General features: G+C 44.1%; 1 protein-coding gene across 9 annotated transcripts; it reads left to right on the top strand.

The window, feature by feature from the left end:
* Nucleotides 1–459: 459 nt before the first annotated feature.
* tmem94 (transmembrane protein 94) lies at nt 460–21,880 on the top strand. 9 transcript variants are annotated; one of them, XM_020046808.3, is made up of 31 exons: nt 460–628; nt 2,440–2,696; nt 5,957–6,087; nt 7,288–7,410; nt 7,492–7,619; nt 7,755–7,891; nt 8,002–8,216; nt 8,379–8,530; nt 9,399–9,501; nt 9,591–9,677; nt 11,971–12,087; nt 12,299–12,355; nt 14,696–14,800; nt 14,884–15,057; nt 15,610–15,825; nt 16,005–16,314; nt 16,465–16,638; nt 17,459–17,561; nt 17,812–18,020; nt 18,115–18,296; nt 18,381–18,596; nt 18,673–18,772; nt 18,962–19,070; nt 19,268–19,457; nt 19,560–19,637; nt 19,865–19,950; nt 20,037–20,118; nt 20,315–20,573; nt 20,846–20,939; nt 21,073–21,243; nt 21,411–21,880. In XM_020046808.3, exons 3-31 carry the CDS (start codon nt 6,040–6,042, stop codon nt 21,481–21,483), a joined length of 4,098 nt encoding a protein of 1,365 aa, XP_019902367.2. In that variant the 5' UTR covers nt 460–628; nt 2,440–2,696; nt 5,957–6,039; the 3' UTR covers nt 21,484–21,880. The 9 variants fall into 9 exon arrangements, with proteins under 9 accessions (XP_019902367.2, XP_019902364.2, XP_019902366.2 ...); XM_020046805.3 differs by having other exon boundaries at nt 2,307–2,696; XM_020046807.3 differs by having other exon boundaries at nt 460–656; nt 2,387–2,696.
* The last annotated feature ends 1,207 nt before the right edge of the window (nt 21,881–23,087 follow it).

Raw genomic sequence — 23,087 nt, 5'->3', positions numbered from 1 at the left:
AAATCTAATTTTAAAAAAGGATCATAATTAAGATTTGTTATTAGGTAAGTGAGGAATGTTTCCCTCCGGAGAAACAAGACAGTTCAAAATACACTATTAATAGATAAATTAATACCAACTATGCAAATATTTGCACCTATAAATTGTCAGTCAATACACATTTAAGAATATTAAGGTGGGATTGCCATAACGTAAAACTGGTGTCTCTAGCTTTAACGGTAAAATAGGCGTTGATAGTGGGTTAATTATTGGTTAGCACAAAAACGCGTATAATACTATCAACGTTATAATAACAGACTGAACATGCATAAGTTATAGTTAAGATGTATATTGCATATGTACTGTTTTGTCTGTGACCAAGTCGGGAAATTACGAAACTATATGGGGTTTAGCCACAGACTGTAAAATAACGTAATTTGTTCAGCCAGTGTTGTTTTAGTAAGAGGTGGATCTGTTTAGTGAAGCGGGGATCACAGAGAGCTGGGTCTCTCGTCTGTGTCTGGAACTGAAGCTGGATGTAGATCTCGGTTCCTGTACGGTCTCTGAGGCCACTCCCTCCTTATTTCTAACATGGCGGTAACTTGTGGACCTTGTACTGGATATTCAAGAGACATTTGTGCTTTAAACGGTGTGACATACTTCGTTACAACATTTACGTGAGCATAACATATATTCCAACACGGTTGGTGTATTGACAGTGCGCTATAATTTACTCTATATTGTATAGTGTTTAACGTGAGTGCGGTTATCTCAGACTGCTCACTTGATTTTGGAAAGACGGACGTCTTGACGACGGAAAGCCAGACTACTGACAGTACTGTATAATGTGGCATTGACAATGCTAGCTGGTTTAGCTAACTTGTTCTAGCTAGCAAGTCGTGAGAAGCGTTGAATGAATGTGATCGTGTAACATTGGCATTAGTGATCGAGGAATGTTGACCCTAGTTTTTATCAGAACATTGTTGCCAAGTTTTCGTGCACGTTAGGCTCGTCCAAGGCAGACCATACTATTGCCAATAGTATTGGTTAGCAAGTAGTAACATGTAAAACAAGCTTCATGCACACTGCAAGTCAACAAAACATCCTGTATCATCGAGACATACTTGCCAGCTCGCTGCTTTACCTATCAGATACACTTTTCCCGTCACCAAAAGAAAACTACTTATATTTGGGGTTGAATACACATTGTTTGGTGCATTGGCTAGTTCATAGCACCGGTCTTTCAGAGTTAGATTGCTTTTGTCTACTACTGCCTATCACTCAGATAATGACTAACAGAGTACAGTAACCTAGGCTAGACCCCAGACGGAAATAAATATTGTAAATAACATTTTAAAACGATATTATATACATTTTAAATATATTACTTAATGTTTAAAATGGTCTGCTTTAATATATTTTTGATACGTTCATTGAATGCATTTCAAAATGTATGTCTAAATGTATTCAGAATATATTTGTAAAAATAAGCGGACATGTCTCCCTATAGTCTGAGCTCATGCTATAATGAACAACTATGGTGTAGGGGGACCAAAACTTACACTAAAAAGCTTCTGCCTAGTGGTAAGGTGTTCTGTATTATAGCCAGATTTGCTTTTGGTGACATTATCATAATTTTTTGGGATGTAACTTTCAGTAATGGAATTACAATCCAGGCATAATGAAGTTTAGAGGCTAGAATGGGTTAGCTATAATGTTTGAATAATATATATTTTCAGCTATAAAGTACCTGTCAAAAGTTTGGACACCTCTATTTATTCAAGGGCACTTGCTCATGGGTATTTCTTTTTGCTTTTCTTTCACCGTGTAGAAAGTGTAGGTAAGACGTCAATTGTAGATTGATAGTAAAGCCACCTACTTGAATGAGTAGGTGTCCCAACTTTTGATAGTTTCTGTAGCTTGCAACAGAGTGCTTTCTGAAAGCTTTTTCACATAAATGAACATTCTGTCTCCCCAGCTCTCTCTCAGCTGTTGGTTATTTATCTCTTGTTTGAGTATCTGGCTGGCTCTCATTCTGTCTCTGGTGTTTGGGTGTGGTGTTGCGTGATGAAATGGAGTCTGCTGACAGTGTTGTTCTTGTGAAAAGGAGGAGGAAAGATGCTTATGTAGTAGTTGTTGCATGGTGTCAGTAGCCATAGGGATTCATACTAACAATGTTTTCAACAGCACTGCTGTATTCAGCTCTTCAGGGGGCCTCGTTGCAGTCATGTAGCCCAATTATGTTATCACAGTCTGCTGAACTGCCATATGTCATCCAGACGCCATGCTAATTGTAATTTACCACCTTTTTTCTTGTTCTCATACAGATATCACCAGACGTTAGTGTAATGAGCACAACATCTTCACCACGGTTTCGACTACAGTGTGTGCTTTCTAAAAACTACAGATCCCAGTGGGCCTCTGCTGAGTTGCTGTCCATGTTTGTGGTCCTCCCCTTAGACTGGCAGAGCAGTCTAGTAAGGCAGCGGGAAGGGGCCAGTGGGTGAAGTGGACCACCAGCCCAAATCGGGGTTCAAGGGGAGATCAACAACAAAAAAGATCAAGAAGGCACAACGGGGAAACAACCTCATATGAAGAGGGTTTCCAGGGTGGGTTGAGTGGAGGAGGCCTCTGTGTGTACTTGTCAGCTGTGTGTGAGGTTCGGAGTATGGTGAGAGGCTGGTCTGGTTGCCATGGAGCTACAGGATAAGAAGCAGGTAAGTTTACAGGCTGCGGTTTGCTTACTGCCTATTTTATTTTGGAGTGGTGTCCTGCCAAAGGTCTTGTCAGGGTCAGTAATGCTACTTAGGCCTGAACATAGAACTGTAAGAGGCATTTCACGATGACCTTCTCGGTCAAAATGACCAGGGTTTGGAGACGATGCTCTTACTCTACAGTTTTAAAAAGGATGTGTCTTCACGCCTATATTTCTTCAGGCCACGTATGTGCCGTGGATGATGTAATTAACTTTTAACAGTCAAGAAAATCAACATACTGTACTTTGTGCTACCACACAGAGACAAAAAGGTTCTAGAGCAGCAGCAGGTATCACACAGCCTGAAATTGTCTGGCAATCTTTATTGTTAATGTTTGGGACCACCTAATTGATTTCATCACGTGTTATCCCAAAAGATTGTTTAAAAAAAACTGCATCTACTGCTATTTTCATCTCAATTTCTTTACCTCATAAGACCAACTGTATTTTAGTTCACTTTCCCCAAAACGCTGGACACCACCTGTGTGGACTCATTCTCTCACTGCATTTGCAGTAGCCTGTTGTCTCTCTATTGTCGTGCTGAACCTCTCAATGCAGTGGTTTGAACAACATCACCATATACTCAATGAACAGTTAATGCAAATGTACATGTTACAAACATGAATATATCCTTCAAACAGTGCAGTTTAATTTTCAAACGTATTTATATTATTTTAAGTTAGAATCCTGTTGTTACACTGTAAACATCATCAAAACATTGCGACTATTGAGAAATGCTCAGTGGTCAATATAATCCAACATCTTCTAAACAAGTACCCAAAAGAAGGAGCGGATATCTTATTGGGTAAACGTACCTTTTAAGTCCATGTAGTCTTTAGGACCACAGAATGTTTTTTTTTCACTAAGATGTACCAAAAACATTGAACATTGAATGCAATATTTCATTTATATCAATTTATAATGGGTAGTAATAATATGTATTTATTCAAAATAAACATTTGTCACTGCCACTAGTGCACATGTACTGCTGCAACATTGGTTCTGTATGTGACTGAATTTTTTCATAATCATTTTTGTAAAATATTTTAATCACTAGAATATCAGTTTAAAATGGTTTTAATGAGACTATTTTCAAGTATGGACACACGACAGATAATTTTCAAATTCAACCTCTTTTTTTTTGGGTGGGTTCACAATGTACATAGTTGTGTGTTATTATGTATTACAGAACAGCGATCTTTTTGCCTTCTTTTGCATTCTACTGGTAAAACTTTGCCCTCATGTGTAAGGGTGGGGTGGTACTGTCTATTAACCTTCCTGTCTGAAAAAAAAGAGGAATTTTGGTACAAGTCTTTTCTTGTCCACATGCTTGTTGTCTGTTTAACCTAAGGGCAATTCCACATTATAGACATGTCAAACAAAAAAACAATGATTGTTTAAACAAACCATACAACTCTGTGCATATGGCTCAAACTGTCCTTGTTTTACCAAAGTTTGCATCCGGCACTGTTCTTCAAGAATGTTATTTTGGGATAATATCACTAACTGAATAAGCAGTGATTTTATTTTGGTGAGAAACCAATGACATCCGGGTAAGAGGCAAAAAGTTGCATGACAGAAAAACATACAGAATCACAAATGCCACCTTACCAAATTTTTCTATTTGTTAAAAATAGAATATCAACTGGTTCAATGCCAAGTGCAGCTGGTATTTTAGAACAGAATCACAAATACTCATTTTCAAATATTTATTTTTGGGTCAAGTTGTTTTTCTATTCATATTTTACAGCCCTTCAGTACACTACTCTGCTTTGTAGTTAAAATCATCACCTGGTGACACCAAATTAGTGCCTGACCACAGGGCTAGATGAAAGTCAGTGGGGCTCTTGTACTGAGGCCCGGCAGTTGAGAATCACTACTTGGGAGTGAAGTTGAGATTCAGAGCTGAGTTAGATGACACTGCTGAACTCTCTTACCTCTATGGGCCAGAGGCAAGTTCACTGAGGACACACTTTGTCTTTCCATCCGCCACTGCTGCAGAATGTGATATATTCTTCACTGGGTTGGCTGGTGCCAAAGTACATCCTTGGACGTGCCAATTTGTTGCCTTCCACTCTTCTCTCTTCTGCATCCTGTCTTTCCGCTTATGCACCCTTTAAGTAAATGTTCATCTCTTCTGTTCTTTCAGCTTTCATTTGCCTCCTATCAGTTAATCCTACATCCGTTTATCTTTCTCACCCCCCCCCCCCCCCCCCCACACACACACACTCTCTCTCAGTTTCTCTGGCCTTTTCACTCTCCTGTATCAGCAGTATCGTCTAGCCAACCATTGCACGGGCAGAGGCACATTTATCCTGAACTGTCCAGCAGGCCGTCTGAATTGGGCTGAGTCAGGAGTTGGGCTGGTATATGCCTTGAACTATATACGATATAATCATATTTATCTAGGAGCGCTAGGTTATGATACAGTTTATGTTATGATTGTATATGGATGAGTCTATATTTGGTTTGTTCATCTTGTCTATTGTTGTGAGCTTTGTTCACGTGTTGTGGTGGCAGCAAACAGGTAGGGGCCTGCTTGTCATCTGTATGGACTGGGGAAATGCTCTGGATAAAAATAAACATGAGATTGGCCAATCCCAGGGAAATTCTTGAAACCGCCAGGCAGTTACACAACCATACTGACACCAGTGGTCTAGTCTCATTCAAGAATTGAAATTTGAAAATGAGTTGTGAATACTGCTGTCTATGAATCAAAACCATGTTTTTTCAGAGCTTGCTTTAGGAGTAGTACAGTGTTGCCAAAATCGTATAAAAAAAATCCTCACAACATTAAAATATACTGCAGGTGCTTCAACCAAACAATTAGCCAGTGGTGTGCAAACATGCCCAAAAAGAAATGTAATTAAATTATTCTTTATTACGACAACCAGTTTTTGTTATAATAAATATTTTCTTTGCCTTTGAATTTTTAGAATTGGTTGTATAAATCTTGATGAGGAAATATAAATCTAACTTAAACCATTTTCAAGTAACATTCAAAGTCAGCTAAATGTAAAGAGAGCATGGGTTGTGTTTGACCTTAACTAGCCACTGTAATGTGGTCAAAAACAATATTGCGATACTATTCTGTATCAGGACCACGCCAGCTACGTACTCAGACGCTGAAGCAGTGTCATGCGGGCTCTAACGTCACACTGACTGGTCCCTCGGGTGCACTTTCTCTCCAGCCCTCAGACACTCCACTCTCCCTCCCTGCAGATCTATGCCTTTCGCACCATCTCTCCTCTAGCACACACAGACAATTTGCAGCTGAACGTAATGCTTCATGCTACAATGAGATCATGGTCCGGGATCTGGCGCTGAGAGCCTGGTTTAGGAAGAGGGGGACAGTAAGTATGTCCTAATTTGGGTGAAAGGTCTGTGGAGCTGACTGGTGGGATGAGAAATGAGGAGAAAGGTGTGTGTGTGTTTGAAACTGAGACAGTGGGGGTAATCCAGGTCAATCTGCAGGTGGGCGTGTTGTTGTTGGTTCTTGGCATAAACCAGGATTTTCGGCATGGTGTGTTCGTTTCTGTTGTTTTTTTGCAGGCTTCCTGACTGGAGAAATGTCTGATATTTATAGCTGTGTGGGATAAGGAGCTTGAGAACAGTGCCGAGCGGTGTGTGGGTGTGTGGGGTGTATGGAGTGTGGGAAACGATTGGGCTCCCGTTAACATTAGATATGGTGATTTCTCTGCAGCTTGCTTCACTTCCGTTGTGCTTAGATGAAGGATGAAACTTATTCCATAATAATGAATGACGCTCATTAATTAACCCTGTAGAAAACGTATCTCTTTGTAAGTATTAGAGAGTTACCCCAATTTAACTGATCTTATTAACAATCTAACAAACAAGTATATTTGTTTACCGCTTTGCCTACTATAGCGGTAATCCACCCAAAACCACAAATGTTTATGATCTACATTTAATAATGGAAATATATGACAACAATATACAGTATGTGACATTTTGGAATGATAATAAGAAAGCAAGCAACTAATGTCTTGAAGAAATCCCACAGTACCAATGTTCTCTCTGGACTCTGGCTCTGATACTATTTTACCCCAATGGGCAGGTGGAAAACGTTTCTTTTTTTGCTTCAACATAAAACAGATGTTTAAAAACGGATCCGGTTTTTCCTATGTGAAGATTTCTTTAGCTTAAATCTGACTATAGCTTGTCTATGCAGGGCAGGTTTTCCAAGTTCCGATACAATATCCAGAATAATGGATACTCTAAAACCAGCCAAAAAGCCTGAAAAAGTAGCCACATTTTACAGGAGTATAACAAACATCAACACTGACGCAATAATAATGTATGAGACCAAGGCAAAGCGGATAGCAATGTACTGCTTTGTAGGCCAATAGGGGGAGCCTAGCTATTGTGTCCCCACATGGAAGCTTCATGCACACCATTTTCAGGTGTTTTTTTTTTTTTTCTCAACAAGTTTTGTTTTTATAGTGCCGATGCCTCTTTGAGATTTGAAATGTCCTTCTTGACATGTGGATTCAAAGGAGGTATTTAACATGTTATGTGTCTGTGTGATCCAGGAGGAGGGGGTGGGGACCCTGGGTTTGTCCACTGGTCAGGCCCTGAGGACACTTAGAGACCAGCTCACCACCCTCCTTGACCAGCACCAGACCACAGGCCGTGGTAAACGACCTACTGCACAGGTAGCTATAGCCACTCACTCACACACACTTTGTTGTTGTATCTGGAGATGTTTAAAACATGTTTTTTTTTATGTTTCTTAGGAACAGTGGGTGAAGAGCTTCCTTCACCATGGCAACCGCCACTCCTGTCTCCATTGGCCCGGAGCTGCCCTCACACTGCTAGTGGTGCTGGGACTTCTCTGTTGTTACGGTGACCAGCCACACGGCAGGTACGTTTCAGCTTGTGTTTATTATTTGGAGATCTTCTGTAACTTCAACCTCGAATGTTCACAGAAATTTCGACTGTGAAACACAGGAGGACACAAAAGTCAGTGAAAACGTACCGATCTCTTCTCTTTCTGTAGTTCTGGAATAGAGTTGGTGAACGCTGCAGCACTCCTCCTGCTCTTCACATTGAGCTTCATGCTGATTGGACGACAGCAGAGGCTGAGGAAGACTGAGATGGTGCACCGGCTCAAAAGCATCATCAATCAGCTCAATGGTAGCAGGGAAAAACATTGAGATATACACAGAAGTTGAGACTGAGACTGTCTACCTATTTTGTTTCGTGATCCTGATTTTGAATTTCTTACTCTCCACCCTCTCCTCCAGATTTCCTGTCCAGCTGGGAGGATTTGGATGAGTCTGTGCGGTGGTCTCCTTCCCTCTACCCAGACCTGTACACCCCCTCCTCCCCCTCCTGGTCGCTCCACTGGACCTACCGTGACTCCAATTTGGTCAACCTACCAGTGGCCCTGCTGGTGGAGGGAGACATCATAGCCCTGCGACCGGGACAAGAGGCTTTTGCTTCCCTCAGGGGAATTAAGGTGAAGAGAGCAGCGTCAAGAGAGACCAATAGTGAATACGGGTAATGGGGGATAGTAACGACAACAGGACAGATGGCCTCCGCTAAACCATGAGATGAACCGAGGAGGGAGAGAGAAGACGTTGGGTGCTCAGTATGTGTTTGACGATTTGTTTCTCTCCAGGAGGATGAACATATTGTTCTGGAGCCAGGGGACTTGTTCCCACCTCTCTCTCCCCCTCCATCCCCCCGGGAGGATCAGAAGAAGACTCCCCAGAGCCCCCAGCAGCACCGCCTGTTCAGGGTGGTCCGTACCCCCATCCTTGACAACGTCAGGTGGGGAATGCATCCATAATTATTGCACATTAGTGCTATATCGTTTCTAAAGGCCAGATTAAGTGCAGGGCAGGTGCACAGTTACTTAAACAGGTTGGATATCCAAACTAATGTTCAGAAGTCGGCAGCATATTTTTGCTGCCGACAGCCAGTTCTTCTGTGTTCAGAAGCACTAACTGGCTATAGCTCGCTATATGTAAGTTCACACTGCCTCTCCATAGCAGTGACTCACACTGCTATTGTGTAATCATGTGGGTCACGCTAGCCAGGGTAATATAGCCCTACCTATCCATAGTTTTCAGTCACGTGGTTGCTCTGACAGCCGGGTGGGAAAAACATTATTGAAACATGGCGGCTAACACTGGGAATTCTATGGAGGCACTGCACTGCTGGTCATATTTTCTACTTTTACAGCCCATGACTGTTTAAATAACAAAACATGAAAAATAAAGGAATGCAAACACACAACAAGTCATAGGCACTTGTGACCCATACACATCACCCGCTGTGTTATTTACATTGTTAAAAACAGCGACATCCCTTGTGGAGAGTCCATTCCCTAACACTGCTACCAAAATGAAAGCATAAAAAAGTACTGACAGGTATTTTGTACATTCAATCAGTGTGGGTCAATAATGCAATTGTTTGGGAGGTGAAGGAGAAGAAATTCTTCATTGTCAAAGCGAAGTTTACTGCTAATTTACCTCACTTACCATTGGTTCTGTGGGTGGTCAGTGTAGTGTAGCGTAGTGCAGCATGTATAACACAGAAACCTTATTTGTCATGCGTCCAATAGCACTGCCCATTACCTTTTATAACTATCTAAAATAGCTGACATGACTGTCTGAATTCACCTCTGTACTTACAGGAGCAGCCTGGATCTGGCTCTGTCTCGACCAATAACTGCCCTGGATAATGAGAGATTCACTGTGCAGTCCATAATGGCTAAGTTTGCCTGCCCGATCGTATTGGTGAGACACACAAACACTTGGACAGAAGTTTCTTCCTTTTGGTATACCGGCCGTGTTCCCCTGTAGGTCATGTGTCTCCCATCATTCAGGTGGCGTTCTTGGTGGTGAACACTGTGCGTTATTTCTGTGATGCCCCCAGCCTGACACCTGGTCGCTTTAACTTCATCCAGCTTCAGGTATGAAGACTCTTCGTGGCTGTCTGTTCTCTCTGTGTTGAAAAATCTTAATTGCCCTGAAGTAAAGTCTTGTGTAATTTGGTACAATGCTTGGTTGCAGCATGTTTTGAGGGGTGATGTACTGTGATAAGAGTAATGCTATTTGAGAAGTCTCCACCAACGTTAACAGAAACTCTTTGCATCTTCCAGGCAACTATGGACAAAATGTCTCCTCCTTTACAAAAATAAAAACATGCAAGCCCCTGCAAAAATGCAATTTGTTTAAAGTGATCACTACTGGGAAAATCTACATAACAAAAAAGGTTCCTTGTTAGTTTTCCAACCCCTCTGTCAGTTGACAGATACTTCTACAATTTATCTGACTCTCCTCAAAGCTGTTCAGATTATCTGAAATCAGACATAGCTATAATTGCAGAATATCCCACTTAATATACAGTTGTGTTCAAAAGTTTGCATACCCTTGGAGAATTGGTAAAATATGTACCATTTGTAAAGAAAACACGAGTGAGAATGCAAAACACTTCTTTTATGTCTTATGGGATTCACATTCAACTGTAGGTAATAACAGAATGGCACAATCATAAAACAAAACATGGCAACAAAGAAGAAAATGAACTGATCCCTGTTCAAAAGTCTGCATCCCCTTAATTCTTAACACTGTGTTTTGCCCCCTTTAGCATCAATGACAGCGTGCAGTCTTTTGTAATAGTTGTCTATGAGGCCCTGAATTCTTGCAGGTGGTATAGCTGCCCATTCGTCTTGGCAAAATGCCTCCAGGTCATGCAAAGTCTTTGGTCGTCTTGCATGAACTGCACATTTGAGATCTTCCTTGATGATATTAAGGTCAGGAGACTGCGATGGCCACTCCAGAACCTTCACCTTCTTCTGCTGTAACCACTGGAGGGTCAACTTGGCCTGGATGCTTAAGGTCATTGTTGTGCTGGAAAGCCCAAGAGCATCCCATGTCCAGCTTTCGTGCAGAAGAATGCAAATTGTCTGCCAGTATTTTCTGATAACATGCTGCATTCATCTTGCCATCAATTTTCACAAGATTCCCTGTGCCTTTAGAGCTCACACACCCCAAAACATCAGTGAGCCACCACCATGCTTCACAGTGGGGATGGTATTCTGTTCACAATAAGCCTTGTTGACCCCTCTCCAAACATAGCGCTTATGGTTGTGACCATAAAGCTCTATTTTGGTCTCGTCACTCCAAATTACAGTGTGCCAGAAGCTGAGGCGTGTCAAGGTGTTGTCGGCATATTGTAACCAGGCTTTTTTGTGGCATTGGAGAAGTAAAGGCTTCTTTCTGGCAACTCTACCATCTCATCATGATTTACTTGATGATTAGTTGGCCAGGCCCTGGCATCAAAGCACTCCCAGACCTTGATTCCACCTCTATGCTGTACTGTTGATATAAGGTTCTTCTGTTCAAGTGGGGTGTTTAGTTTTTGCCAAACATGGCATCTGCCATTGTAGCCAAACAGCTCCACCATTATCTCATTTGTCCAGATCACATTGTTCCAGTAGTTTTGGTCTTTACCCAGGTGATGTCTTGCAAACATCACATCATGCCTTGATATTCATTTTTGAGAGCAGATGCTTCTTCCTGATCACTTATTTTGGCCACTTCTGTGCAGTTTCTTTCTGACAGTTGACTTGTGCACTTAAACATTGATTGTGGCAAGAGAGGCCTGTAAATCCTGGGGTTCTTCTACACTTCTTCTTCCTGTGTAGATCTGGAATCTTCTCAGTTTGTAGATAATCCATCAAGAAGTTGTTCATATTGCTTGAAAATGTCTTTGAAAATGTCATATTGCTTGAAAATTTCTAACCCCTCCTAGACGCATTCATCTTTGTACTCTGAGTTTTTTTTTTCCATATGGTTAAGACCACACCAGATCAAGTTCTTAACCTTTGTGGACGGTTAGAAACTCCAGTTACTCAAGGGATTTTTTATAATTTGCACCTTTTTTGGTTCACATGATTCAAATTAGCCATTTTATGTGATGGTACATGAACATTTCATATCTCTTTCTTTTAATTGCATGAAAGTAATTTTTGTGTCATTTGTTAAATTGAGTTATATTTCCCAATGAATGTAGCTCAAATAACCATGTGTCCAAATATGTTAGCTCCTTAAACATCAGGTCCCCATATCAGGTACTGTGTTTTAGTTGTTCTAATCAGTCTGGCTTGCTTGCAACAGTCAGTAAAGTTCAGTTGTGTAGGTAGTGAGATTGTATTTAATGCATTTTCTTTTTTACTTGACTGTGTGTTGTGTATATTCCAGCTGATGGGAGTGCTGCCTATCCTCCCTCTTCTGTTTCCTGTCATGTGGGTACTTGTAAACGCTTACGGAGAGGCGAGTGTCCTGGCTGAATCCAGCAGAGCTTCTCCTATGGGCCTGGTGAGAGACACACACAAACATCTGAAGAGATGCTACGAACGTTCTATTTTGATTTGTTCACAACCGATTGAGCTACTGCACAGAAGGAACACTTGCCTTTGTCTGTCGTGTTGTAGCCTGTTCACATGCGACTACCTCTCGCGCACACAAACGTGCCATTCAAGACACAGAGGTGCCTCCGTGTGTTTAACTAGCTCTTCTCTTACCCCAGCTTGCTAAGTTCTCTGAGGACACTCTAAGCAGCTACACTGAAGTTGTATCCTCCCAGGTATAACCCTTCAACCCCCGCTGCCCCTCCCATCCCCCCTCCCCCCCACGCTGCAGCCCTCGCCCCTGCACTCCCCACCGTAAAACCCTGTACGCGGCTCCCAACACGCCTCCCCGGGCATCCACTTCTGTTCAAGGTTGAGTCTCCTAACGTGATTTTGCCTCATATTATTTCTTAAATTTAACAGATTTGCTTTGTCTTGCACAGAAAGGTTTTTGTCTCTTTTACATTTCTGTCACATCACCTGTCTGTCTTCTGTGATCGGCCTATTGGCCTTCCTCAGATTTTCCCTGATCGGAGTGCAAATTTGAATAATTTTGTTTTGTATGTTTTCATCGTGTAACGCTTTAACCCCCCCCCCCCCCCCCCCCTCCACCCACCCCATGGCCAGGTACCCCAGTCTGCCCACTTATTTCTCTGTAACTGGCACGTTGGCCCAGTCATGAACTATCCTCCCAGCCCCTCTCACTGTATGGAAAAGGGCTCGAGGAATGTTCTGGTTTGGACCCTACCTTTATAGCCTGTGCCTGCCTTGTTTGTATTGCATGTTGGGAGCTTCAGTAACTGTGTCCTTTACTCTGAAATGGCTTCCTGTAAGCTTGTCCTTTCCTCATGTCCTTTCCTCAAGTGCCATACTTGATACTCTTGAAAGGGCCTCATTTTGGGGAGACGTGATGAGAAAAGAAAGGAGGCCTCTGAGAGTATTCGGTCATAGCCGCTGAAGATAGTCTGAAGGACTTCTGTGACTTTAAACCTTATGGGAAAGTTAGTGTTCTTCTGGCTTTTCTTTCAAATTTTCCCCCTAGAAATAAAGCTTACTATATTGTAGGTGCTAGTGCCTGCAACAGGGTGCATGAAGGTTATTTAATGTGCTACATTTAGAACTTCAGTCTGTCTTTCCATCATATTACATCAGCTCTACTAACTGTTAAGTCTGGACTGATTTGATGTGTGTCTATAGGCACTGCAAATGAGGGCAGCATTTTGAGCTTTTAATGTGTATTTAGAATTTGTGCGTGTTCTTGATTGAGTGGTATGGATATTATTTTGTGCCATTTATTTAAGAATGAGATCTACACAAGTAATGTTGAGGGATGTGGATCCATCTCAATATCAAAATGTCAGAGAAATATAAAAACTTAAATATATTTCTTTATTTTTTACTTGAAACATCTGAATACCAACTACTGCCAACAGCACACAAATACAGTGCATCTAGGCTACATCATTGAATTATTATGGATAAAAGCAAGAATAGTATTTTTGTCAAATGGCAGTATTGTTATATATTCTGTGTAATTTTACTTTTGAGCAGTAGACCAGTCTCAAACCCAGTCTGCATCAGTATATTTGCACCACAGACAGCATCTTAACTCTCTTGATCACCCTAAGCTCTAACAGGAGCATCTTAGTCCGCTTGATCACCCTAAACCCCAACGACTGTGTCTTAGTCCGCTTGATCACCCTAAACCCCAACGACTGTGTCTTAGTCTGCTTGATCACCCTAAACCCCAACGACTGTCTTAGTCCGCTTGATCACCCTAAACCCCAACGACTGTGTCTTAGTCCGCTTGATCACCCTAAACCCCAACGACTGTGTCTTAGTCCGCTTGATCACCCTAAACCCCAACGACTGTGTCTTAGTCCGCTTGATCACCCTAAACCCCAACGACTGTGTCTTAGTCCGCTTGATCACCCTAAACCCCAACGACTGTGTCTTAGTCCGCTTGATCACCCTAAACCCCAACGACTGTGTCTTAGTCCGCTTGATCACCCTGTACCCCAACGACTGTGTCTTAGTCCGCTTGATCACCCTAAACCCCAACGACTGTGTCTTAGTCCGCTTGATCACCCTAAACCCCAACAGTGGCATTGTTTGTCACATTTAAATCACTCCGTGTTAATTGGACAGGAGTATTAGGCTCATCACCATGCACTTTCAACAGCCTATGTCCATCATAACTTATCTGATCTTTAGGCTAATACAATGCGTGATTTCCCTTGCTATTAGGAGGTCCACAGAACAGAAGCATCAGGTGTCTCCAAGTTTAATTCCATTGTATTGTTATTCTACCAATATGTGTATCTGAAGGCCATTTCGCACATTTATTTACAGATTTAAAAAGATCCAACCAACAAAAATGTTCAGTCTAAAACAATTGTTCGACTCTTTTTCTTTTTTTATTTTTTTTTCTTGCACACGTCTGGACCTTTTTATGCAGCATAGAGACTTAGGATGGAAGCAATGTTCGTGACTTGGATTTACTTTTCGTTTAAGTGGCGGGTGGATATGTCGCAATGTGATGTACTGTAACTGTGTGTGTGTATGTGTGTGTGTAGGAGATGCTGCGGTGTGTGTGGAGACAACTGGTAGGCGTGCTGAAGGGGGAGTCCCAGACCCTCTGCTATACCTCCAGTCTACTACACACTCTGGGCTCTGTCACCGTGAGTACTGCCACTAGGGAGGGTGACCGTGCGCGCCTTGGTTTGCGCGCGCCTTGCCTAACTGTCTCTCGCTCTCCTTTTAGGTGTTGTGTTGTGTCGACAAACAGGGTGTATTATCCTGGCCTAACCCCAGTCCAGAGACGGTGTTGTTCTTCAGCGGCCGAGTGGAGCCTCCTCACAACGACAGTCAGGAAGACCTGCGAGACGACCTGTCGGTCAACTCCTGCCGCGTGGACGCTGATGATGACCGCGATGAGGTGCGCGTGCGGTAATGGTGTAGAATATAGAACCTTTATAATGATGGTGTTACTTCTCTTGATCTCTCCTTTAGAATTTACTATGTAGTAAAGGTCTTCAAGTCTATAACCCATTACCTAAAATCCCAGCCTGTATTTCACCGGGTCAGGTCCAAAGGTCTGTAGTTGATACTCGGATGTCAGAATGAACACGATAATTACAAACACAAAAATATTACGCTAATGTAATTTATTAATTTAAAGAAAAGGTGTGCAATAACTTATTACCCCCTTTGTCGCCAGAACTTATGCAACCTTTAGCATCAGTAGATATTAGTCATTCGCAGCACTGTGATTGGATCACTCTGGTCACATGATCACCCATCTGAAAAACAGTGGGTTTTGAAGGGACTTGGTCATTTCAATGGGGTAATCATGTGACTGCTCCTTGAAGGAATTTTGTCCCACTCTTCTATGCAGAACTGAACGTCTGCACGATCGAGCAGTACTTAAGCTCAATCTCTTCAGGGTTTAAGAACTGACATCTGACTGGCTGGTCCTCCTTTCCATCAGAACCAGGAGGCACAGGCTCTGCTGTGTATGCCAGTGACGGACGGACTGGTGGATGGGCATGAGCCTAGCGAAACGTCACATGACACGGGCCCTTCCGAGGACACGCTGCAGCTTCGACGGCAGGCGCAGGACATACCCACACGCACCAAACACCCCTCGGGTTCAAATGTCAGCTTCAGTCACGACACAGAGGGAGGGGATCTGGGCCCGGAACAGGTAACCGACAAGTACATCCCGTATAGTAACCTAAAGGACCGTGTGGCCAAAAAGTAAACACGTCCCGACTTCATTAGGATCGTTTTAAATCAGTCATCGCTCACGTAAAACGCAGGTTTTCTCAGTCTCCTTCGCTCTCCGTCTCTTCCCTTTCCCTCCCCTCCCCTCCCTCTCTCCAGGACATGGTGGGTTGCTGTGACAATGAGGCCGAGGACTACGTGTGTGACTACCACCTGGAGATGTTGAGTCTGTCCCAGGACCAGCAGAACCCGCTGAGCATCCAGTTTGACGAGCAGGGCTGGCAGTGTCACCTGTCCAGCCTCAAGCCCCTGGGCCTCAACATCCTGCTCAACCTGTGCAACGCCAGCGTCACCCAGCAGCTGTGCCGCTTCTCCGACCACCTCAGTAACCTGGCGCTGCAGGAGAGCCACGGGGCAGTGCTGCCCGTCCATGTGCCCTGGGGTCTGTGTGAGCTATCCAGACTCATAGGTGAGCATCAAGATGGATGAGACCCAGACATCCATGCGTATACACACTCAACTTCACACACACACACACACACACACACAGATAACACCTGCTGTGTGAAATGCAAACTCTCCAGCTTCTTCTCAACTCTTCTTCCTGTTCGTCTCTCAGGCTTCACCCCCGGAGCGAGGGAGCTGTTTAAACAGGAGAACCACTTAGCTCTGTATCAGCTGCCCTTTGGGGAGAAAGCCAAGGAGTCTGTCCCTCGACGCCAACAAAACTTCACCAAGAGACAACCTCCCATCAGCCACCTCATCTCCCTCTTCATCAGAGACTCCTCCTCCAGTGAGAATAGCTCGCTTTTTCTTTCTCCGTAGCTCTTTCGGTTTTTCTATCTCCCCTCTCTGTCGCTTTCTCTCTCCCATGTCTGTTTCACTCCATCTCCCTGGGTTGTCACTCATTCTCCCCATCTCTTGAAGGAGGATTTCACTCTCTTACCTCTTGATGTTAGATGGTTCCTAGCCCTGACTGTAGTTTATGGGCCAGGAGAAATCGTAACTTCCATTAACTTTGGCCACCACACAAAAAGGTGTGTCTAAGTAATATAGAGCATGTGAAATTGTTTTATCTTAACATCTGAAATCAACTCTATTTAGTTTGATGCTACTTAAAGATATTTTGTTGATGTTTAAATATGTGCTCACATGCTTCCATTACTTTCATTGGTTTTGACTTAATGGCTCAATTGGAGACCTAGTGTTTAGATAAGCTGGCCAGTAATGAAACTGTTGCTAGATCAAATCTCTTCCAGGAATGTGAATATGTTTTTGTTCTGTCACTGAGAAAAGCAGTTTGCATCAGGTGCTCACCGTTGCCTCATATCGCACCTCCAGTTCGGAGGAGTTAGGTGAACCGTGTGCAAACTGACATATCACCTTTCCCTTTCCTTAAAGATGTGTTAAGTTTTTAAAGGCTGTTTAAAGGAAACTAATCCATGAATACCAGTTTCTCCTGTCCCATAGACCACCATCAGGGTGAGGAACCATCTAACATCAAGTTGTAAAATGGTGAAATTTGAACCTCTTTATCTTTGACCTCTTCCTTGGAATTGTTGTCTTACGTCTTTGTGACCCCTAAGTACTCACCCCTGCCCTCTGACCCCTAGATAATGTCCAAATGTTGTCTCACGGCTCAGCTGACCTCATTTTGGAGGCCTGCACTGACGTGTGGGACGGAACTGACATCTACCCACTCTCTGGCTCAGACAGGTCAGTTTATAGCAGTCCTATGACGGCCTTATGTATTAAGAACTCATAACAGCCTTATTTACGAAGATCTTATAACAGTCTTATTTAAGAAGACCTTATAACAGCCTTATTTAAGAAGACATTATAACAGCCTTATTTAAGAAGCCCTTAAAACAGCCTTATTTTTGAAGACCTTATAATAGCCTTATTTATGGAGACCTTATAACAGACTTTAAACTGCAGTTTTTTAACCCTTTGTTTGGCCTTTCAGAAAGAAGGTTCTGGACTTCTACCAGCGTGCCTGTCTGTCAGGCTATTGTTCTGCCTTTGCCTACAAACCCATGCAGGTGTCCTTGTCCAACCAGCTCAATGGGAAATGTGTGGAGCTAGGCCCAGGGCCAAGCCTCTTCTCTGGGGTAGAGCTGCCCTCCACTACCCCTATTAAACACAACTCACGGAGGAACTCCTGGAGCTCTGATGGTGAGGGAGCAATGGAAGAGTGGGGGGGAGACAGCGGGGAGGCGTGTTGTACTTTAGTGTTACCGCTGGTTTTCTTCATCCTCTCTCTTCCTAGAGGGTATAGGAGAAGGCGTGGAGAAGGAGGACTGTGTTCAGGCTCTGAGTGGTCAGATCTTCATGGGCATGGTGTCATCACAGTTCCAGGCCCGCCTGGACACCGTCAGGCTCATCGACGCCCTGGTCACCGCCTGCATACGCTTCGTCTACTTCTCTATGGAGGATGAACTACGCAGCAAGGTGTGTGTATTCACTGATAACGCAGCAGATGAAGGTGATGATGCTGTTGAGGATGATGATGAGGATGATGTTTGTTTGCGCTAGGTGTTTGCGGAGAAGATGGGCCTGGAGACGGGGTGGAACTGCCACATCTCTCTGACTCCCAACAGAGACAGTCCGTGTGACGGAGGCCCCAACAGCCCTGGCCAGGACTCCCAACACGACGACCTGCACCTGGACTCCCGGGACGAGGCCGAGGGGCCGCTGTTACCCGAGGAGGAGACCGCGGATGTGCCCAGCTTCCTGGAGGACTGCAACAGGGTACGGCGTCTCTTTCTGTGTCCGTCCAGCCCGTCACGTCCACGCGTCCCTAGCTGACCCAGGTGTGTTTCTCCAGGCCAAGCTACCCCGCGGTATCCACCAGGTCCGCCCTCACCTCAAGAACATCGACAACGTGCCGCTGTTGGTGCCTCTGTTCACCGACTGCACCCCCGAGAGTGAGTCCCAACCTACGGTGTACTTTCAGTTACACACACCTGGTCGTCTTTCTGAAACCCGTTCTCAGTGTAACCGTATCGTTGACCGTGTTACAGAGGAAGGCGTTATATCAGAAGGTATTCAGTGCGTTTCACAGCTGTGTGTGTAAGTGGAGAGCATTCTAAATGTGTGTGTGCGCGTGTGTGCAGCCATGTGTGAGATGATAAAGATCATGCAGGAGAACCGAGAGGTGACGTGCTGCTTGGGGAGCTCCGCCAACTTCCGCAACAGCTGCCTCTTCCTACAGAGTGACCTCAGGTACACAAACACACACACACACACACACACACACCTGCCACCGACACAACAGCTGCAGCCTAGTTCATTTATAACTATTCTAAGATATGCGCCCTGGCATCCACACAATACAGCTGATCCTTAATGACGACATGTAGAGTTAATGAAGCCCGAAACGCAGGCACATCATAGTTTCTCCTCCTGTCCTCCTCCCCCAGCATTGCCCTGGACCCGCTGTACCCCTCGCGGTGTTCCTGGGAGACGTTTGGCTACGCTACAGGAGCAGGACTCAACGGGGTGGCGGAGGGTCTGTCCCCCCTCAGACTGTCCGGCCAGCTCAACACCCTGGCCTGTTCTGTCACCTTCCACCAGGGGGAGTCGGTCAGCATGGTCAAACTCATAGAGCAGGTGAGGAACACAAACACACGCGTTTCTTGTAGGGACCCAAGAAAGTACACACACACACACACAGACAAAAAAGTATGTCACATGTATATAATTTGGTTCCAGGCACGTCACACAACCTACGGGATCCGGAAGTCCTTCCTGTTCCTGTTACAGTGTCAGCTATCCCTGGTTATCATCCAGGTGAGAGAGAACACTTGAAATATACAATGCAACCACTTATTATCCCTAGTGAGCATTAACGGCATCACTCATTCCCAGCTATTTAAGTGCTGGTCCAGGATTTGAATTGACAGTATTTTGGGTACAGGTCCCTTGGCTGCTGTATTTTGGCTACAGGTCCTACACTATAACACTTATATTAGTGTATGTATTATTAACTGAGGGTCTGATCCCCTCCTGTTGTGTAGTTCCTGGCCTGCCTAGCCCAGCTCCCCCCGCCTATGAACATCACTGATATCCTGTGGCTGTCCTGCTTCAGCTGTCCACTGCTCAGGTACCACTGTTTCCGAACCAGCTGGGTTTTAGTACAGCCAGCATCACTCGGGATGTTAACCGTGGGCCTGTGTGTTGTGTTGGCAGTGTGTCATTCCTTGGAAAGCCACCAGACAATTCTGTTATGAACGTGGCCACAGGCAAGAATCTAGATGCCATCCCCAGAAAGGTATGGGCCAGACTATCCCCACCGGCTCTGCTTTGGACACATCATGCTTAGTTTAGAAAGATCCTGATTGGTTAACTCCACGTTTTCTCCCTTCGCCTCTTCCATTTCTGGTTTGGATGCTTATGTCAATGTCCTAATTCGCATGTACCCTGGGATTCCTTTGAACAGTTCCAGTTGTTTTATTCACTTACTGTAGACGCAGAACTTCTTCCTGGGTTGCTTCCTGTTGAAGTTTGTCCTGACCGTGTTTGCCTACCTGCTGGGCTTTGTCTTCACGCTGCATGAGGTCTGCCTCAGGGCCAACAACCTGACGCTAGCAGAGAACACCACCATCAGCTGCACTGATATGCTTCGGGTCAGTTCAGCTCCGGACGCGCCACACTGGTTCAGGGAGCTGTCCAACGGCCTGCTGCTCACTCAGAAGGTCATGGCAGGGTTCCTGGCCCTTCACACAGGTAGGAGGAACGCTCTGTGACCTCTCACCCCTGCGTCTGTCCAGCTGGGTTTTTAATGGCACCTTACATCAAACAGAGTACACCTCTTTTATTACAGCTGCTATCAGAAACGAAACATTGTGAGCTGGACTTAAACGTAGTCCCCTGTAACAGTGAATGCGGTTGAGCTCCTGGTAGCTGCCGATTGGTCTGTTGGAGAAGCCTGGTACAGGGATTAGCTTGCTATTTCAGATGTTTCTTTTTTGTTGTATTTTTCCCTTACTTTTGTCCAGTGGTCATCTCTCTGAGCTACGTTCATCGCTCCCAGCCTCTGTGGAAGAAGAACCCCTTCAGCAACACCTGGTGGTGTCTCACCATTCCTGTTGTGTAAGTGTGTGTGTGTGTGTGTGTGTGTGTGTGTGTGTGTGTGTGTGTGTGTCTCTGTCTGTGTGTGTGTGTGCCAAATAATGTGACCGCTTCCGTTTGAGTGTTTGTCATGTTCAGTTTATTCTCCCTCCAGTCTGCTTGGCCAGTTGGTGCAGGCCACAGTGGACTACCAGCTATGGCAGGACAGGTCGGGCCCTTTGACCTTTGACCTGAAGGACATCCCCATGATGGCCTGGCTGCTGGTGTCCCTGTCCACCCTCGGGGTGGTGCTGCTCAACGAGGCCGTCAAACTGCACGAGATACGGTAAGATGGAGGGGGGACAGTGGAGTGGGATGATGGGAGGGGGCGACAGATTCTGAGGGTTGAGAAAAGAGGATTATATCAGATAAGAGGATGGTAGGATGGAGGATGACGTAATGTAGGGAGAAATAGGTCTCATGTATTTATCAGCGCATTCCTTCTGTCCGCAGGGTGAGGGTTCGCAATCAGAAGAGACAGAAGCTGCAGTTTGAAACCAAACTAGGGATGAACTCTCCCTTCTGATTGTCTAAGCCAATAAACAGAGGGCCGCGACAACACATGCTGTGAGAACAAAGTAACCCCTGGGAAAGACTAGTCTGGAGCAGGTTGAAGTAGTTCTTGACCACTGACACTGGGTCAGATTGTTTCTGATCTGAGTGGGTCACCTGATGCTTGATCTGTGGTTGGGGGTGACCCCTACCTCATCCGGACTCACACACTGCCTCTGTGCTAATTGACCAGAACCCAAAGCACTCAACCCACCTCAGTCCCAGAGCTCAGGCATCTAGCAGGTGGCATGAACCTCGACCACACCTCTATGACCTGGGTGGTTTATGACTGCGATAATCACATTTATTTTTTAGATCCTGATTTAAATGTTTTACATTGTATAATGGTTATTTAAAAATGGAAAATCCTCACTAGTTGTTTTTCCTTTTGTTTTTTGAAAGATTAAGGCAAATGTTATGATTATTTATTATATTGTGGAATGTTTTTAAAGGCATGGGGAATGTTTTCCTATAATCCCTGTTTGGGAATGTGGTCAAGTCTCCCTCTGGTCTGGGATATTTCTTCTCTCTTCATCACACCTCAGCATGTTATCCCTTTCTTTTACAGTACCAGAGTAGAATAGAATCTCTCAATTCTCTCTTGGACAGCCCATGTAAAAATAACTGGTACCATAGATCTGTCTAGATACAACTGCATGCCTTGCAATCAGCGGCATTAGTTGCAGTGCTTGTTTTGTTTTTTTACTAGTGATTTGAGTTTTACCGGCCTAAAACATGGAGAAACACACTAAGCATTTTTTAAGACTATTTAAAACCCAGCTTTTTAGCCGGTTGCATTTTCTATACCAGGATGCAAGAAAAGGTTAGTTTTTAGATTTTTAATTCCAACAAATGTTTTCATTGTTTCACCAAAATGCTCCAACTCGCGAGCTTAGCCAAGGGCAATCCTGCTGAAATGCAATAAGGAATGAAGATTAGTCTAATAATAGATATGTTGTATTTGAAGAATGTACTAGCACCACCAGTGATTGGTCTCATTCCTGTGTACATACTTTCATCCTGTTCTTCCCACCAAAGTACTGTAGTAAAGAGTTCTGCTGACGGACTGTTGTCCACTATAGCTAACACATTTCGTCTGTGGTGTTGGGGATTAGAATGCCCTCTTGAGTTCTAGTGTCCCAGGGTATTTTGAGAGTTCTTTAGATCATTGTTGCCTTTCTACCAGCCTAGGTGCTTGTTTGTACATTCAACGACAACATGGGCTAAAAATAATAAATAAGCTACCTAAGGCCAGGACTTAACATGTCCGTGCTTTCAAAAGCAATGTACCAGTGTTTGCTGATAGAGCATTTAAATAATAACAATAATAAAACACTGATCAATGTCAGCTCATTTAGAAATGACCTTTTTATGTCTAGCATACTAAAGTGTTTCAGGTTAAATACCGGCTTGAAAGTAGAACAATTGAAACCTAGCAGGCCACCTGTCTCTGTTGGGTCATTATATCAAGAGACCGATTTGAACTGTACAAATGAGAACTACACGTTGATCTGCCACAGCTGTTTGCACTCTTTTTGGGGTCTTATTTTACAGCATTATGTCTTCTAATCCCTTATT

Source organism: Esox lucius, chromosome 5 (genome assembly GCF_011004845.1).
Source record: "Esox lucius isolate fEsoLuc1 chromosome 5, fEsoLuc1.pri, whole genome shotgun sequence".
In the NCBI taxonomy this organism is placed as follows: Eukaryota; Metazoa; Chordata; class Actinopteri; order Esociformes; family Esocidae; genus Esox; species Esox lucius.
Note: the sequence above shows the minus strand (reverse complement) of the source record. Positions and strands in the feature narration are given on the sequence as shown.